General features: G+C 52.6%; 1 protein-coding gene across 11 annotated transcripts in view; it reads left to right on the forward strand.

Moving 5' to 3' along the window:
• The first annotated feature begins 197 nt into the window (after positions 1-197).
• The window catches only part of CRAMP1 (cramped chromatin regulator homolog 1), a 64,835-nt gene continuing 46,693 nt past the window's right edge, over positions 198-18,339 (forward strand). For 4 of the 11 annotated variants that reach the window (XM_063699889.1, XM_055364919.2, XM_055364920.2 and 1 more), the window contains exons 1-3: positions 1,722-1,908; positions 2,466-2,812; positions 13,805-13,998. In XM_063699889.1, coding sequence (XP_063555959.1) covers positions 1,799-1,908; positions 2,466-2,812; positions 13,805-13,998 — 651 coding nt within the window. In that variant the 5' untranslated portion in view covers positions 1,722-1,798. Of the gene's footprint in view, positions 482-1,718; positions 1,909-1,967; positions 2,059-2,465; positions 2,813-13,804; positions 13,999-18,339 lie in introns of those variants that run through there. The other 7 variants (XM_063699890.1, XM_063699893.1, XM_055364918.2 and 4 more) reach the window with 5 other exon arrangements.

Genomic DNA, 18,339 nt, shown 5'->3' on the forward strand with positions numbered 1-18,339 from the left:
CCGCGGGCTCGCCCCCGACGCCCACCGGGCTCGTACGTGCGAGCGCGCCCGCCCAGCGCTAGCCAATGGGAGCGCCGTTTTGGGGAGACGAGCCCGAAGAAACATTGGGGGTGCTCGCCCCCGCGTTCGTCGCCCCGCCCCGCGCGCCCGCGCACCCCGGCCCCGCCCCCGCGCGCCGTCCGTGAGGTCCCCACCGGCCGCCGTAGCCGGAACTGCTGCTGAGGGCGGCGGGCCGGCTTCGCTAGGCTGAGCGGTGGCAGTATCTGCGCCCGCACTCCCCTCAGCCGCGCGCCGGCCCGCGGAGGGGACGTGCCGGGGCTAGCGCCGTTCGACCAGTCGCTTCCGAGGCGGACGACCAGCCCGGCGTTGCGGCCTCCCTGCAGCCGGCGCTCGGGGGCCGGGGCTGCCCGGCCCGGCTGGTTCTGCGGGCACCCGGGGAGGCCCCGGGAAGCCAGGCTGCCGCCCGGCGTTGATGAAAAAGGTGACCAAGGCTGGGCGGTGGGGCTGTCATGGCGAGGCCCGGCCGGGGGGTCCTGTCGGGCGGCGCGGGAGAGCGTGGTGGGGGGCGTCGCTTCCACAGCGCCCGGTACAGCCAGAACTGGCCTCAGGGCGAGGAGGCTTCTGCGTCCCCATCCCGAGACACGAGCCGGTGCGGAGCGGGACGGGGCTGGAGGAGACTGCGCCTCCGCGAAAAGTCCAGTCTCGTTGGAGGTTCTCGCGAAAAGGAGGCCATCCCCCTGCTTGTTGGCCCTTAGGGTAAAGTCTGGACGGCGTCGGTCCTTTCAGTGGCGAAAAGCGCTTCCCCGTGCTCGGTCGGCGTCTTGGGCGTGGAGCCCGGCGAGCGGGCGAGTTCATTCTGGTGGCCGAGTTTGTTTTGCTTGGGTCCCGGGTGGCCTGCGGGCGGACAGGTCCCTGGGCAGCGGGGTTCTCAGTCCGAGACGAGGTCTTTGGGGGTTTAGGTTTCTTGAGTAGAAAGACGTGGGTTGAAGGGGAAGAGTGGGAAGTCTTGCCACGAAATCCCTTAAGTTGGGGTGTTTGTCGTGGGTGGTTTTGTTCTTTGGCAGAGTTTTTTTAAAAACTAGCGTGAACTCAAGAGATTCCCTAGACCAATTCCGACAGGAGAAAACGGCCACGGATCCTTGTGTGATCTGCACCTCAGGGTGGGGGCATGATTGCGACTTTGAAGCCGTTTCCCGATCTCTCGGAAAGAGAGGTCCTCGCCCGCGTCCCTGTATTTCGTGGTTGGTGTTGGTGCCTCGACCGTGTGTTCCTTTGAGGTGGAAATGCCCCCGTTCTCAACAGTTGTGTTGAACGCAGGGTCAGTATCTGCTGAGGAATCTAATCTTCAGCGTTTTTGCTTCCTTACACGTGCCCGTCCCGGACTGTTTCTGGGCTGAAGCTCTTGGTGTGTACCTGATTGTCTGAGTTTATTTTTGAGTGGCTCTGCTTTCTGGGCTGCAGCATTTTTAGTCACTGCACTTTGTTGTTGACATTTTACAGGGCAGTGGGTAGCAAAGTTGATGCAATAATTTTATTAATTGTTGCCAAGAGTTTTAACACCATTGTCTTCTACCGCTTCTTGCACCTGGGCCCGGACATAACTGGGCTGTCACTTTCCCGGGTGGTTCCAACCTGTTCCATGCAACAGGCTCCTTTGTTGCAAAAGCATTTTTAACTAGTAAATCCCCGCAGCAGCTCACATTTCCCACCCTGGGAAGAAGATTCCCAGAGACCCAGAGCTGATTATTCTTTATGTGTGTTTTAAAATAAGCAGGCGGGCCGGCGGCATTGGGCCACCATGGAGTTCCCCGTGCGGGCAGGCGAGCCCGCGCTTCTCCCGTCCCGGGGTGGATCCGGCCTCCTCTGCCCTCCTCCAGGGCCAGCTCTGGGGGCCGGCGCGTGGGGCAGGTGCGCGGGTCCCGGGAGCCCCGCGCCTTTCGGGGGGCGGGGAGGGGGTGGGACGAGGGGCTAGGGCTGGGGCTGCGGCCCGGCCGGCCGAAGCGGCGCAGGGAGCGAGGCCGCCGCGCAGGGCCAGGCCATGAGCCGCGGCCCCGCCGGGTAGGTGGCTGTGGGCGGGGCAGCGGCCCGGACCCGCAACCGTGCCCAGACCCGCGCCCGCGCCGGGGCTCCCATAGACCCCGGGGCCGGGGCCGGGGCCGGGGCCGGGCAGGGTCCGCCAAGCTGTCGCGCCCTCCCGCCGCCGGCCCGGGCGTCTGGACGCGAGCCTCGGCCAGGGGGCGTCCGGGGAGGCCCGGGAGGGTCCCGGGCTGGTGGGCAGGGCCGGGGGTGGCGGCGTGGGGGCGGCAGGGGCCGCGGCGGGCTCGGGCGGGCTCGGGCGGGCCGGGCCGAGCCGCCGAGAGGGGATTTGGAACAAACAACGGCGGCCATGTTGAGAGCGCGTCGGGGCCGCTAAACTTCCCGGCCTGCGCCCGCCTCACCGGCCGCCTCCCCTCTCCCGGCCGCAGGATGACAGTGAAGTTGGGCGACGGCGGCAGCGGGGAGGACGGGCTCAAGAAGCTGGGCAAGCGGGCGGCCGATGAGGAGTCCCTGGAAGGAGAAGGGGCCGGCGGCGCAGACGCGGCCGAGGAGAGCAGCGGCACAAAGAGGGACGAGAAGACCCCCCGGGCCGGCGCCGACGGCCCCCCCGCGCCCCCCGGTGCGCCGCAGGCGCCGTCCCCGCCGCAGGGCAGCCCCCAGGACCAGCACCACTTCCTCCGGTCCAGCGTGCGGCCGCAGAGCAAGAGGCCCAGGAAGGACCCCCCGAGCGCTGTGGGGAGCGGCAACGCCGGTGGCTCGGGGCCCCGCGGAAAAGGTAGGGCGGCCCGTCCCCTTGGGAGACCCCAGCCCCTCTCCGGGGTGTGCCGCGGGGGAGAGGAACCCCTAGCCTCAGCCGGGCTCCACCCTAGCTCACCCATCCCGCGGCCTACACTGAGGCCCTCACTTTGGGTGGCACTTATCGGGCATGTGTCCCCTCTCTCCTTCGAAGAGGCTGCGACTTTGTATATTTAAACTCTTTGAAGAGGCAGTGAGTATCCTTTTTTGGGGGGGAGTCGAAGAGATCCCTTGAAGCTGTTTCCTTTCCAAAGGATCACTGATGGTTTTCTATGGTTTTCTGTTTCAAACAGCGGACAATAGTTCGGAAACGGGAAGAGAAAAAAATACCTGCTGTATCTCTTTCCCAGACATCAGGCGGTGGAAATGCACCAAGGGAGCAGGCTTTTGAAACTCATGGGGGGGAAGATGGGTAAGAAGCGGAGAAAGGATCCTTGGGGTCTGACTCGGACCCATTGTTCTCTCCTTCAAGTGCTCCTGGGTTGAGAGTAGGAAGGGCATAGAGATGGGGCCCTTTGAGTTGCAACTGGGGTTTACTTCTGTGCCAAAGAAAGGAAAGAGTGGTGAAAACGATTGACATGAACAAGCAACAGCTTGTAGTGTTCGCCCTTGTATTCTGAGGTGATGGAGAATGTTGCTACTTAGCTGGGGTCTCTTACCAAGATAGTAAGAAAACGGCATGTTAGTTTCGTTCTCCATGTGCCAGTGCTTCATTGTTGTCTGCTTTTATTTCTATTTCAGTCTTGTGCTTTTCCTTACACAGGTGAATGACTCTCTGATTCTTTTTGTTTCTGACCATGTTTGCGGCACTTTGTATAAATAGCAAATATAACATCAGCTTCCAGTGAGTTTCACGTGAAAAAAAAATCTTTCACTTCCTTCCTTGGGAAATGCTCATTTAAATTTAGTGAATGGTCCTGGTAGTTTTGACAAGGAAATATATTACGAACTAATGGAGAACCTTCTTTGGAGATCTGTGCCAAATGTGTTCCATTAAGCCCACTTCTACTGCCGCATTCTCAACCAAAGAAGGCTGGCCTCCGGAATCATGGCCTTACTCGTTGGTAAAGAATTCTCATATAAGTATACTTATTTAAAGATGTAAATATAAGGTAACTTAGCATGTTTCAGAATTTAAAACTTGCCTCATATGAATTTATTTTGATGTGAAAGTTGCTGATCAGTTTGGAAAACATGAGTGGCTTTACTTGTTACTAGTTTTTTATTGCTAGTTACAGGTATGTCTAAGCTCATATAAGCTCCATGGTTCCTTCAAAGGTTTGTTGTTCATGGTTCAGAAGCCCTGGACCTTGAATCCAGCCGGCATTTGTCCCCCATGTCCCTGGCCTCCAACCTTGCTCTGCCCCTTCACCCTCTTGGAGATGCTTTTCTGTCGGGTGTCCTCACCTGTGAGGCAAGGAATGAGAGCAGCTACTTCACCCCCTTGAAGTGCGGCTGCTAAAATGAAATAGTGCATCGGTGTGAAAGCACTCTCAGACGTGTACGTGGCTACTTGTATGTATAAGTGAAGTGCTGCTAAGACGTTAGTGATCAGGTCAATTTTTGGCAGTTGGGATGAGGGGAGGCTTGCTTTTGTTTGTATAGTTGAGAGTGGCTTGCTAAGGTGCAGAAGGTTTCCTGAGCTTGGCTCACACTTAGGTTGCTGGCATTTCTTTCTCTGCTTCTTGTCCCATTGTGTGGCTTGGAGAAGTGTGGGACTTTTCATTATGTTTTAATATTAATAAAATGCAAATTTATTAGAATTTGTGCTCCTCATGACATATCCATTATCCCACTTTAGCAAGCAAATATATCTTTTTTTTTTTTGAGACGGAGTCTCACTCTGTCACCCAGGCTGGAGTGCAGTGAGCTGGAGTGCAGTGGTGCGATCTCAGCTCATTGCAAGCTCTGCCTCCCAGGTTCACACCATTCTCTTGCCTCAGCCTCCCAAGTGGCTGGGACTACAGGCGCCCGCCACCACACCCAGCTAATTTTTTTTTTTTTTTTTTTGTATTTTTAGTTGAGACGGGGTTTCACCGTGTTAGCCAGGATGGTCTCGATCTCCTGACCTTGTGATCCGTCCGCCTCAGCCTCCCAAAGTGCTGGGATTACAGGCATGAGCCACCACTCCTGGCCACAAGCAAATATATCTTTAAGCAGATAATAAGCTAAGCTGTGATGGTGGCTTTTAGGAGAGGAGTAGGAAGTGGGTCTCCTTTGCATCACAGAACTTCTCGGCCACTGTCTGCCTTGGAGCTTCCCGGGAAGGAAGGCTGCCTGTCCGCTGTTCTCTGCTTTCAGGTTCCTCGGTGCTTTGGGAGGCACTTCACTGTGCCCAGGACATCCTCTGACACCAGTCTTTGGAGAGACCTCTGCTCAGTCGTTGCTTCCATTACCCGTCAGAAAAGAAGGCCAGGTGGTGGCAGTTGCCCCGCAACAGTCTTTAGCTCACCTTCCAGAAAGATGCTCAGGGGAGAATCCTCTTACATTCTGGAGAAATCTGCATCTGGAGTGGTGAGCATCTGTCAGGGAGGAAACGATCAATACTTCATGTTTCAATTTTTCACTTGGAAATGATGTAACTTCGATTATGCCTAAGGAATACATAGCTCAATCACTGGCAGTTCCTTTGGTTGATTACTTACTGCCCTGGCCAGTTTCAGTCTCAGTGGGCCTGAGACTCTTACAGTGAATTTGGAAGAAAGGACTTGTGGAGAAAAGGAAAGTCTGCTTGTTTGGCTTTTCTGCATGCAAATGTGTTTTCTTTCTCTGAAGAAGAGACTCTTGTTGACTTCAATGAAAAATGCTTTTTTTTCTAGTACAGTTTCAAATTTAAATCTTCTTGCATTGATAAAGCGATGGTAGCTGGGATTTAGTGCCTGTGTGCCAGGCATCTTGCATGTCTGTAATTTTGCTTTTAAATGAGTGCAGAACCTGAAGTAGATTGTTTAAGTCACATGCTCAACCTAAACAGAAGGTAAGCTGCAGACCAGAAATCCCAAAACAGACATTCCTGCAGCTCTACTACACCACCCACGTGACCCTGGGATGCACTGGAGATTTCGGCTTAGAGCCGCAGAAACCATCTGAAAGACATAAGTCAGGAGACAGAGTCCTGATACCTTTCCCTATTTGGCCAGTTCATGATCCAGCTAGCCCTGGGCAAACTAGTCCATCTTTTGGATAAAATAAACACCTGCCTCAGAATCGCTTGAACCCGGGAGGCGGAGGTTGCAGTGAGCCGAGATTGCGCCATTGCACTCCAGCCTGGGCAACAAGGGTGAGACTCAGTCTCTAAATAAATAAATAAATATAAAAATAAACACCTGCCTTAAGCCACAAGGTGTTTAACAGGCACCTGGTGTTTCTGCCATGAAAAATGCATGCAGCTTCAAGATTACAGGACTGCAGGAGGAGGCTGCACAGGCTGGCGGGGTGGGGGGCCTACCTGTGGGGTGAGTAGAAGTCCAGGAATGCTGGTGCTCTGCTGGGGCAGATGGGATGAGAGAACACTGGGGGTGGGGACAGAGAGCCTCTGCTTATTTTGGTCCCCCTCACTCACCCCGAAGAACTTCAGTTCCATCAAGGATGGGGAAATGTACCATCTCCAGAATAGGGTAACGTAGTCTGAAGTGACAGTCATTTGTGTGTAGGAATCGGTAAACGACTATGCACAATTTACTCTTTATATTTTGTATAATCTGTGGACTGTAGTTTCTAGATGTTTCAAAAAGATGTCTCATAAGAGATTGTACCTGTAGTCCTAGCTACTCAAGAGGCTGAGGTGGGAGGATCACCTGAGGCTGCTAATTGGAGGCTGCAGTGAGCTGTGGACATTGCACTCCAGCCTGGGTGACACAGCAAGACCCTGTTTCAAAAACAAAACAAAACCAAAAAAGATAAAGTAGGTAAGGCAAAATTTGAACATTGGTTTGAAGGCTGAGCTGCTTTTCAAATACCTGTATACTTTTGGTATTAAAACTAGTTTCTGTGGTGTCTGTTGTTGTGAAGTTGTCTAATGAGGTAGACTTTTCGATTTTCATTTTTGTATCTTATTGTGGCTTATGTAAGGATATAACAGGGAGATGAGTCCAGATAGCAAAGTCAGAAATGTGAAAATTAACATTGTTGTATAAAGTGGTGTGTAGAAGCTCTTTGTCACATAAGTAACAACAGCGGGGTTTTGTTTTTTGTTTTTGTTTTGTTTTTGAGACGGAGTCTCATTCTGTCGCCTGGGCTTGAGTGCAGTGGTGCGATCTCAACTCACTGCAATCTCCGCCTCACAGGTTCAAGCAATTCTCCTGTCTCAGCCTCCTGAGGAGCTGGGACTACAGGCGCATGCTGCTATGCCCGACTAATTTTTTTTATTTTAGTAGAGATGGGGTTTCACTGTGTGGCCCAGGCTGGTCTCGAACTCCTGAGCTCAGGCGATCCGCCTGCCTCGGCCTCCCAAAGTGCTAGAATTTCAGGCGTGAGCCACTGCGCCCGGCACAACAGCGTTTTTAACACTAAAGAACCACGTTAGAAACACTGAAAGTAGGAGGCATTTCCAGGAGTTTGTAGTTTAGTTGGGATATCTTGCAATACCTACAGGATACAGTTAGAAAATCTGCTGGTATTTGATGAAGAGGGCATACGCTTTTATACAAACAGTGGAGTTGTAGTTGTATTTCTCTCAAATATTTGTAGGAGGGGAAAGGGAGAATCTTCAAGAGAGACAGCGCTGGTCAGAGCATGCAGGAGGATGCTGAGCCTTGCAGGCACTGAGGGTGGGAGTCCCGGCAGAGAAGGGGACAGTATGAGTGACTCCCGGAGGGTGTCGTGGAGACCATTAGGTTTTAGGTCAGCTTCAGAACCTGGAAGAGGACATCTCAGAGACTGGCGACCCTGACCAGGGCTCTTGCAGGCACGCCTGGAGTGTGGACCAGATCTTTAGATTGATGGGACAATGCGGGGTCAGGAGGGGTCCCCGTTTGCTCACTGACTGCCTGTCGTATAGGATGGAGCGACACCACTGCGTGTGCGTGACGATGGGGCTGGGTAGGGGAGGCTCAGAACTCATCTGAGATGACACCTTGCCTGTGACTTGGCTTGCTTGAAGGATCCCCCCATGTGACCTTGGAGATGGTATCCACAAAGCCCTCAACCACAACTCCGGCTCCAAGACCAGAGCTGCTGGCACCAGCATCTGATGCGATGTGTTGTGTTAGGAGAGGCACGGAATGCCTCAGGAGACTTGGAGGTGGACGCGTTGGACCTCTGCAGTTTCTGCGCCATCCTTGGCCTCCTGGGAAGGGTCCCTGCTGTCTTATGCTGCAGACGTAGGCCATGAGGACGTTTCCCGGTGCTGGGGTTGGGGCACGGTCAAGTCTGGAGATGCCCTTCCACGAGCGGGTGTCGCCAGTGCCTTTCTAGCTGAGAAATGAGTGAAGCATGGGGGAGACGGGTGTGTTCACTGCAGTCCTCTCACCTCCAGACCAGACACTGACTCCCTCGCAGTTGGTGTTCTGTCACTCTTGATTTTACTATTCCTAACCCTCTGAAGGAAGTTCACCAAACCGCATAAAGAGTGCTCCAGGACAGTGAATTGATGTTAGAGATGATGACAGGGTGTCACTGGGCTTCTGCGTCTGACCTCTTACATCCAGACAGACATCTTCCAAAGGCCCAGCTCTGGCTGTCTATTAGCCGCGTGCCTTTCGGCGAGTCATTTAACTTCTCACCTTTCCCAGGCTGAGGGAGGGACTTTGAGGTTGGTTTCCCCCACCACGACCCTGATCCTCCAGCTCTGTGACAGGACAGTGTGCGCTGCTTGGCTTTCAGAGCTGTTCTGACGGCACGGCATGGGAAACGCCTGGGTTTGGAGTGAGAAGGTTGCGTGGTTCTTGCTGCCTGGTGACTTTGGGGCTTCTAAAGCCTCAGTTTCCCCCATTTCATTTTTTTTTACATGACATAATGCTATTAATAATTTCTGAAAGTTTCCCCATTTCTAAAACGGAGATAACTACCCATTGCGAGGACAGGAAGAAGCAGGGCATTTGAATGCATCTTAAAGGTGCCATTTAAATACAGGTTCTGTTACTTCCAGGCCTGCTGGGCACTGAGCAGCTGTGTGGCTTTGTGGGTGACCTACTCAGCCCGTGCCTCAGCTTCCCCAGTTGAAAGATATGGATACTTTTTCTTCTTAAGGTGATATGAAGGGGTGCAGGTGGTGGCATTCCAGACCAACCCAGGACGTGATGGGGAAGAGGACATGTTGCAAAGAATAGGTGGTAGGGCCTGTCTGGAGCTAGGAAGAGGGGCCAGCAGCTGGGAGGGTGCGCTGGGGCCACATGGCTGTGCCCTCACTGCACTGTCTGCACAGCAGGCTGTGGAAGGTGCTAGGGGTTTGGGAGACCTGAGAAGAGGCTGTTGAAATTGTCTTACTTGGGCAGCACAGAGCTGGCTTGGGAGACGCGTGGTGCGGATGGGAAGGGGAAAGCAGGTGGCAGTGTGGCCTCTGGAGAACTGTGGCACTGACGCGGGCTAAGCAGGAAGGTGGGTTCCATTTGGGAGGACCTGGGTCCCAGCAGCCTGGGGTGTGCTGTCTGGGGCTGCCAAGGGGCAGAGGGAGCTTGGGGAGGCCCTTTATCTAGGCTCCGTGGGACCCTGTGCGGTCACTGAGCACTTGCTGTGTGTGAGGCCTGGGACCAGGCTTGGGTGTGGGGACGTTCCACACGGTTCTTGCTTTCAAAGAGCGCACTGTTGGCGATCCTGCTTTTGCACCCCACTTCCCTGCAGGCTTCTCAATGGTTCTCCTCATTGTGCAGACCACACTCAGCCTCTGTGGGCTCAGCAACAGTCACAGATGGACCTGGCTTTGGCCTTCTGCTTTTCGCTGGGTGTCCTGCACCCAGAGAAGCCCACCTAGTGTTGTTTACATCATCTTACCTTTCCGTCTCTTGCCTTTCTCCTCCCATTTTTCTTGTTGCTTCTGTGTCTTCCCCTTCAGTCATCACCTTCTGTTTTCATCTGAATTTCTCTGAGCTGAGTCAGGTGGCCTCGCCCAGGCTGTCATCCTTGTTTTCTACCAGGTGTCTCTGGTCCCACTTTCTATTTCATTTCGCTTGAGCTGTACTCAGTTAGTGAGCCGAGGTCAAGCAGTGAAGCCACTTCTGCATCTGAAATTTTAGGGGTGAACCAGAGGCCACCTTCAGTTTCTGCTCTGAAGTTTGTGATTGTTTTTTAAAAAGCATTCCAAGTTTAGGCCAGGCGCAGTGGCCCACGCCTGTAACCCTAGCACTTTGAGAGGCTGAGGCGGGAAGATTATCTGAGTTCAGGAGCTCGTGACCAGCCTGAGCAACACGGTGAAACCCCGTCTCTACTAAAGTACAAAAAAATTAGCCAGTGTGGTGGTGTGTGCCCATAATCCCAGCTACTCGAGAGGCTGGGTGCCGGAATTGACTGCCTGGGAGGCAGAGCTTGCAGTAAGCCAGGATTGCACCACTGCACTCCAGCCTGGGTGACAGAGCAAGACTCCTTACACAACAGCAACCAAAAAAGCATTCCAAGTCTAGAATAATGGGCACCAAATATTAGAAAAGGTTACTTGCGGCGATTTGCTTTCTTGTCTGTTTTTTGGGGTTTTCTGTCTGTTTTGTTTTGTAGAGACAAGGTCTCCCTGGGTGGCCCAGGCTGGTCTTGAACTTATGGGCTCAAGCAGTCTTCCTGCCTCAGCCACCCAAGTAGCTGGGACTGCAGGTGTGTGCCACCACGCCTGGCAGTCTACTTTTTTTTTTTTTTTCTTTTTTGAGACAGTCTCTCACTCTGTCACCCAGGCTGGAGTGCAGTGGCTAGATCTCGGCTCCCTGCAACCTCTGCCTCCCGGTTTCAAGTGATTCTTCTGTCTCAGCATCTGGAGTAGCTGGGACTACCGGTGCATGCCACCACATGGGGCTAATTTTGTATATTTAGTAGAGACAGGGTTTCACCACGTTGGCCAGACTGATTTCGAATTCCTGACCTCAAGAGATCCGCCTGCCTCGGCCTCCCAAAGTAGCTGGGATTACAGGCGCCCACCACCACGCCCGGTTAATTTTTGTATTTTTAGTAGAGACAGGGTTTTACCATGTTGTCCAGGCTTGTCTTGAACTCCCAGCCTCAGGCCTGCCTTCTTTTCTGAATGTTCATCTTGCTTTACTTTCCTCTACTGAGGATGTGTCATTTTTAAAACATCAGAAGGAAAGGGTGAACCCCTCACACCAGCCTCGGGCTGCTGGGAGGTGGCCTGCTCCTCTGAGGAGTGAGTGCTGCTTCACCAGCCTCATCAGAGCTGCCTTTACTGTTGTGCCTTCTTTTCACATCTCCTGTGTGCCTTTGCCTCCTCTCCACCTCTGAGAGCCCGTCCAGCTCAGACACTCCATTCTGTTAGCCTTTACTGTTTCACTCTCCTTGTCTTGGATCACCAGTGCTGTGATCCAGTAAGATTTAACAAGACATCTGGATTATGGAATTTTAGGAAATTTATGTCTGTTACTTTTTCAAATATACCTAATGCCAACATGGGCTAGCAAAAATAAACCTGATACGTAACGGCAGGGCTGGTTAGCAAGTTGTGGTCTTGGAAGATGATGGTTTAGCGAGTGTTTCTTAGGAACCTGAAAATGGCTCTGAAAGCCTTTGTTGTGGGTGGTGCAGAGGGGGACAGGCAGTCCTTGCTGAAGTGACTCCACGTGAGGAATCCAGGCTCCTAGTGAGCCAGAGTGCCCTGTATTGAAAAGCTAAGTTTCAAATGGCATCTGTACCTGTCCATCATCTGCGGAAGCACCAGGTTCTGGGGAACCACCTGGTTGATTAAGTCCAGGTTTGGTGAGGAATGGGCAGGGCCAGATAACATGTCAGGCATTTGATTAGCCTGGTTGCACAGAGCATATGCATACCTGAGTTTTGTTTCTGTTGTCTGTGCAGGCTGGGAATGGAGCAGCCGGAAAGCGGCCTGGGTGGGACACACTTGGCACTCATTGTTTATTCCATGCCAGTGTGTTTTGGGCTGTGAGTGCTGGACATTCAGGTGCAGCACCGTCTGGTAGCTCTCTCTGCAACGATGGCCGCATGTGGACATTGACTACCAGAAATGGGGCTGGCGTGACTGAGAGGCTGAGTTTTTTTTTTCTAAGTTCTTTTTTTTTTTAAGCCTGAGTCTCACTCTGTTGCCCAGACTGGTGTGCAATGGCACGATCTCTGCTCACTGCAACCTCCACCTCCAAATTTGGAGACAGACCCCCACCGGGTGAGGCACTGAGCCTCCAGCCTGCATGTGGCTGCCCAGGCAGGGCCCCCTTCTGGGTCGATGAAGAAGCAGATCTGGATGGAAAAGCCTGTGATTATCTCATAAGGAAAGCATTTTTACAATAATCTACATTTGCTTGGCTTTTGCTTTTTTTTTTTTTTTGGAGACAGGGTCTCGCTCTGCCATCCAGGCTGGAGTGCAGTGGTGCGATCTCGGCTCACTGCAACCTCCACTACCTGGGTTCAAGCAATTCAATTCTCCTGCCTCAGCCTCCCAAGTAGCTAGGACTACAGGCGTGCACCACCACACCTGGCTAATTTTTTTTTTTTTAGATGCAGTCTTGCTCTGTAGCCAGGCTGGAGTGCAGTGGCGCGATCTCGGCTCACTGCAACCACTACCTCCCAGGTTCAAACCATACTCCTGCCTCAGCCTCTCCCGAGTAGCTGGGACTACAGGCGTGTGCCACCATGCCCAGCTAATATTTTTTGTGTTTTTAGTAGAGACGGGGTTTCACCATGTTGGCCAGGTTGGTCTCGATCTCTTGACCTCGTGATCTGCCCACCTCAGCCTCCCACAGTGCTGGGATGACAGGCGTGAGACACTGCACCTGGCCATGCCTGGCTAATTTTTATATTTTTAGTGGAGATGGGGTTTCATCATGTTGCGCATGCTGGTCTCGAACTTTTGGCCTCAAGTGATCCACCCGCCTCAGCCTCCCAAAGTGCTGGGATTACAGGAGTGAGCCACCACGCCTAGCCGGTTTTTGATTTTTAAAGCATTTTTGTTTCAGAGTTTGAAGGTTTCCCAGCTTTTTATGGTCCTGCAGTTCCATAAAAAGAGAACCCTGGTTATCACAGGGATATGCTGACAGTTCCCGCTCCCTCTGCAAGGAGGAACTGAAATGGGTGGGAGGAGTGTGTTAGGCCATGAAAAGTTTTTATGTGTGGTCTTTTGACTCCTGCCGCATCTCTGCCTCTGGTCTTGGAGGAGCCTGGCCGGGGTTCTCGGTCCACAGCTGGGGAATGAAGCCTCCTCGGGGTTGTCTTGGGCTTTTCCCTCCTTGGTCTCAGAGGACTTGGCATGAGATTGGGAACTGATGCTATAATAGGATTTGCAAGGTTATCAGGTCATTCTCAGAACACTACGTTTTGTTGGTGGACATTGATTGAAGGTAAGGAATTTTAAGACTAAAGATTCTTAGGCATTGGACGGTTCATATTCTGAAGCAGTGATTTTATCTAAAAGAAGGTGGTGTTTTACACGTTTGTTTTCTTGAGTTTGAATCTCAACCTACTTATTTGAAAAGATGGTAAGAATATTTAACCAAAAACCTCATTTACAAAAGAAACACGCATGAAATGTGACGTGAGGCTTCATTTTGCTGAGGGAAGGGATCTCTGTCTCCATTGTGGACAGGGCGTCTTAGGCTGCAGCGTCGTTGTGCTGTTACATGGTTCCACATAAAATCTTGCTCCTTTTCTAACTGTAAAAACATTTGAGGGTCATTTGGCCAGGTAAAGATCCTGGCAGTCCTGAGCAGCCTCGCTGGTGCCGTGGGTCCTGGGTGCTGCCTGCCAGCATCCTCGGTTGAGGAGTGTGGAGTGGGACCTCAGGGCAGTGGGCCCTTCCCTCCCACCGGCCCTCTACCCTGCCCAGCCCGCCAGCTTTCTGGAACAGATCACTGTACAGTGCTTTCTCTCCAAGGAGCTGAAGGTGGTGGATCATCGTCTGGAAATGTGTCTGGGGTTGCCCCTGCTGCCCCTGCAGGGGGCTCGCGCTCCTCCTCCCGGAACTTAGGGTCTTCTGGTGGCGAGAAGGAAGAAGGCAAAAAGGTCCGGCGGCAGTGGGAGTCGTGGAGCACAGAGGACAAGAACACCTTCTTCGAGGGGCTGTACGAGGTGAGTAGGCTGTGGAGGCACGGCCAGGCAGCCTGGGCGTCCCTCTCGGAGCCCTGCCCTCCATTCCCCGTGCTTCCTCTCTGCTGTTAGATTCTAGAACGCAGATTCCTGGGCGACCCCCGCAGTGGCGGAGGCTGACGTGGGCTCCAGGCCTTGCCCACTGACCGTGGCTGTTTTATCTCCTCATTGAGATTTTAGAAGCTAGTACTGGTGAGGTGTCTGTGAGGAGGTGTTCTTGTGTGTTTCCTTCATTTCCTTTTGGATATTCTCACTCCTTGTCTCTCAAAGATGTTCTTGACTGAAGGCCCTCTTGTTTCAGGGCTTTCCCTTTGTGCTGAGTGGGCTGATTTAGGTGGGATGGCCTCTTGAGGGGAGGCACAAGGGGGTGCTTGCCTCGGGGGTCAGTGTAGCTGAGAAACCTCACGAGATGTTGCTGCTGACTTGGGACAAAATGGAAAGTCCTAAAAATAGAGAGAAGCCACTCCCTGACCCCACCGCCCAGTGAATGCCCGTGCTCCCTGCTGGCCAGTTTCACCTGCATTATTGTTTTCTAAATCCTTGTAATTATTGTGAGCATACTTTTTAATTAACATTGCTTGCATTTTTCATGGTGTTTCATAGCTCTTTTGCTCTGTATTTTTTTTAACACCTGTAAATATTCTCCTTGCCTGTGTGCTCACTGTGTGCTTTTGTAAAAACATCATATTGGAGCACAGCCATGGCCAGGGTCGATGTACTGTCTGCGGCTGATGCCACTGCAGTGGCAGAGTTGAAGAGCTGCACCAGACAGGGTGGCCCTCGAGGCCCTGGCCAGCCACTGCTCTGCTTGGCCATTCCTGTGTGGTCAAGGATGACTGAGATCCTTCCAGATTCTGTTGTTGTAAGTAACGCTGTGGTGAACATCGGTGTGCACGCTTCATGCTTTAGACTGCTTCTTTGGCATACAGTATTAGAATTAGGTTCGTGATCGGTGAGCCTTGTTCTTTTTTTTTTTTTTTTTTTTGGAGATGGAATCTCACTCTGTTGCCCAGGCTGGAGCGTAGTGGTGCAATCTGGGCTCACTGCAACCTCCGCCTCCTTGGTTCAAGCAATTCTTGTGCCTCAGCCTCCTGAGTAACTGAGACTATAGGCACACGCCGCCACGCCCACCTAATTTTTTGTATTTTAGTTGAGACGGAGTTTCACCGTGTTGCCCGGGCTGGTCTAGAACTCCTGAGCTCAGGCAAACTGCCCACTTTGGCCTCCCAGGAGCCTTGTTCTTTTAATAGCTAATTAATTGGGGTGATGGAGAAGTCTTGTCAAGCCTGGGAAGCAGAATGCTCAAGAAAGAAATGGAGGCTCTGGAATGAGATGTTAAGAGAGGCATTAGAAAAGGAGACACTCGTAAATGTGGGCATGAGACTTGACTACGGTGCATGCTGTGGCCAGGGTCGCTCCCGGCCTGGGCTGCAGGTTAGGTTCTGCCCACCCCAGGTGGACCGGACTGCCGTGACAGTGTGGCTTGATTCTGATTGTCCAAAGAGAAGTGTGCATGAGTCCCATTGCAGTAGATATGAAGCCATTTAAACACGTTCGTGTGTTCCTTTTCTTCCCTTGGAGGGTTCTAGAGTACAGCAAGGAGGCTGGTTTTGTGTAGATTCAAGCCCCAAATCGTGCCTTTAAGCTGTTTGTTGGTCTTGGAGGACCTGCGATTACTGGAATGTTTTCAGAATCAGCAACCATTGCTGATTCTTGCCTGAAACAATTACTCCTGTGGTGTGGCCCTTCCTCCTTGGCAAGACTGTAGCCTCTGCAAGAGGGTCTGGGTGCCTGGGAGCAGGAGATGTGGTTGTCCATTAAAGGTAGCAGAGGAGGAGTTCCTTGTTAATGATCCACCCTTTACCCTTATTCAAGCAGTTCAGTTCGTGTCCTTCCCATTGGGTTAAGCTGCTCATTAGAGTTTTTCTATCGGGTAGATGCTTTTTGAGGACACTGAAATCCTGAATTAGTAATAATAATTAATAGTTGGCTGTTCTGATCATGTAATGCTTTCTGCTGTGGGTTCTCTGTATCTGAGTTTGTATATGAGAAAAAGCGAGGGCAAGAGAAAGGACTTTTTGTTTGTTTGTTTTGAAACGGAGTTTCGCTCTTGTTGCTGAGGTTGGAGCGCAGTGGCACGATCTTGGCTAAATGCAACCTCCACCTCCCGGGTTAAAGCGATTCTCCTGCTTCAGCCTCCTGAGTAGCTGGGATCACAGGCGCCCGCCACCACACCCGGCTAATTTTTGTATTTTTATTACAGACCGAGTTTTGCCACTTTGGTCAGGCTGGTCTTGAACTCCTGACCTCGGGTGATCCACCTGCCCCAGCCTCCTGAAGTGCTGGGATTACAGGCATGAGTCACCGCACCTGGCCTAACACGTTTCATTTCTGCATTGTGTGTCTCATCAAAACTAGATGGCCTTCTGGTGGGGTCTTGATGTGTGGCTGACTGGCCGGTGGCAGGTGTGACTGTGAACCCTCAAGCTGTGGGGTGACGGTGACTGGGCACAGGCCTCTGCTCTGAGAAGTGCGGTTTCTGCCATGTTGTCATGGCCACCGCTGCCTTTTTGATGCCTCCCTGGGAGGGGTGCAGCAAGGCTGGCTGGGGCCTGATTGGATGCAGGGACCCCACCGCCATCACTGGGCCTCAGTTGGTCACTCCTGATCATGGGCTGAATTCTCTCCTGCTTCAGCTGCTCTTCAGGCGAGAGTGCTGCCCCTGCACACCCTACTTTGGGCAGTGCTGGGCATGCTCAGATTCGCGCCTGTCCAGTTATGGCCCGTCCAGACTTCTCCCTGTGGCGGGGCGGGCATTCACCTGTGGCAGGGCACTCGCCTCCTTCCTCTGAATACCCTTCCATTTCTGTGGCAGGTCTGCACAGACCCAGCCCTGACTTCATTTCATGTTCCTGTTCCTGCTTATATCCGTCCATCGTCCATGCTTGTTTTTGCCATACAGTTCTTGATTTCCTACCTGACAGCCACACAGCCAGTGTCCTGTGCTTCCTTCTCACTGTCTGCATAATGGCTGCGGCCTCAGCTCAAGTTTTTAATTTTTCATTTCATTTTTGCACCCAGACTGGGGTGCCAGCCTTCCAGCCCCACCCTCCAGCCCACAGCAGCTTTCTGTCTTCACCTCCCTCGGCCCCTGTGTTGCTGGGAGTTACAGATCCTAAAATGTGTCAATGTGTCAAGCACAATGCCACCTCCCCTCTGGCCCCTCCAGCTCACCTCACGGTCCCCCAGCTGCCAAGAGTCTTCTGAGGTGGACAGGGTTGGGGGCCAGCACCCCAGCAGTCCCCAGGTTCTCATTTCCCTGAGGATCTTGCTCCCCAGTTACTACCCCTTACCCCCCATCAGCATGTTTTTTATTTTTTTGATTTAAAAAACATCTTTTTTTGAGAGTCAGTCTTGCTTTGTCACCTAGGCTGGAGTGCAGGGCTGCCATCTTAGTTCACTACAACCTTGACCTCCCGGGCTCAAGTGACGAACCTCCTGCCTCAGCCTCCCACGTAGCTAGGACTACAGGCGTGTGCCACCATGCCTGGCTAATTTTTAAGTTTTTTGTGGAGATGGGGTTTCACTATGTTGCTCAAACTGGTCTCAAACTCCTGGGCTCAAGCAATTCTCTCACCTCAGCCTCCTAAAGTGCTGGGATTACAGGCACGAGCCACCACCTGGCTCCCTTAACTTTTCGTTTTGAAACGTTTCAGACTTTTTAAAAGTTGCAAAAACAGCACAAAGCAGGTCCCCTCCACCCTGCCTCCACAGCATTAGGGCAGCCGCACTGTGAGGGTATGAGCACAGACATGGCCCTGCCTGCTCATTTGCAGGCGGTATTCAGATTAACAAGGGTCCCACTCAGGTCCATCCTGGCCAGGACGCTGCGCCGCACTCGGCTGCCCAAACTCCTCAGTCTCTTGTAACCTGGGACAGCTCCTGGGTTTTTGTTTTTTGCTTGCATGTTTTTTTGTCATTGATGACCTCAACACTTGTGGAGACTCACAGCATGTTGGTTTGTAGAATGTCCCTTGTGTCAGTTTGGGTTGATCTGCAGTTTCCTCATGATTCTATGTTACGCATTTCTGTCAAGAATTCCACAGCAGTGATACCGTGTCCTTCTTGGCGCATCCAGTTGGCGGCCCGTGGTGTTCTTTCTGTCTCCGTCCTGGTGGTGTTTGCCTTGGTCGCTGCCCTCAGGCAGCGTCTGCCAGGTCTCACCGTGGCTGGGTCATGGCTTGGCTTTGAGGCTGTGTAAATACCGTGTTTCTCATCATTCTTTGCTCCCGCTGATTTCAGCAGCCATCGCTGCCTTTTCCC

This window comes from Gorilla gorilla, chromosome 18, assembly GCF_029281585.2.
Source record: "Gorilla gorilla gorilla isolate KB3781 chromosome 18, NHGRI_mGorGor1-v2.1_pri, whole genome shotgun sequence".
Classification (NCBI taxonomy): Eukaryota; Metazoa; Chordata; class Mammalia; order Primates; family Hominidae; genus Gorilla; species Gorilla gorilla.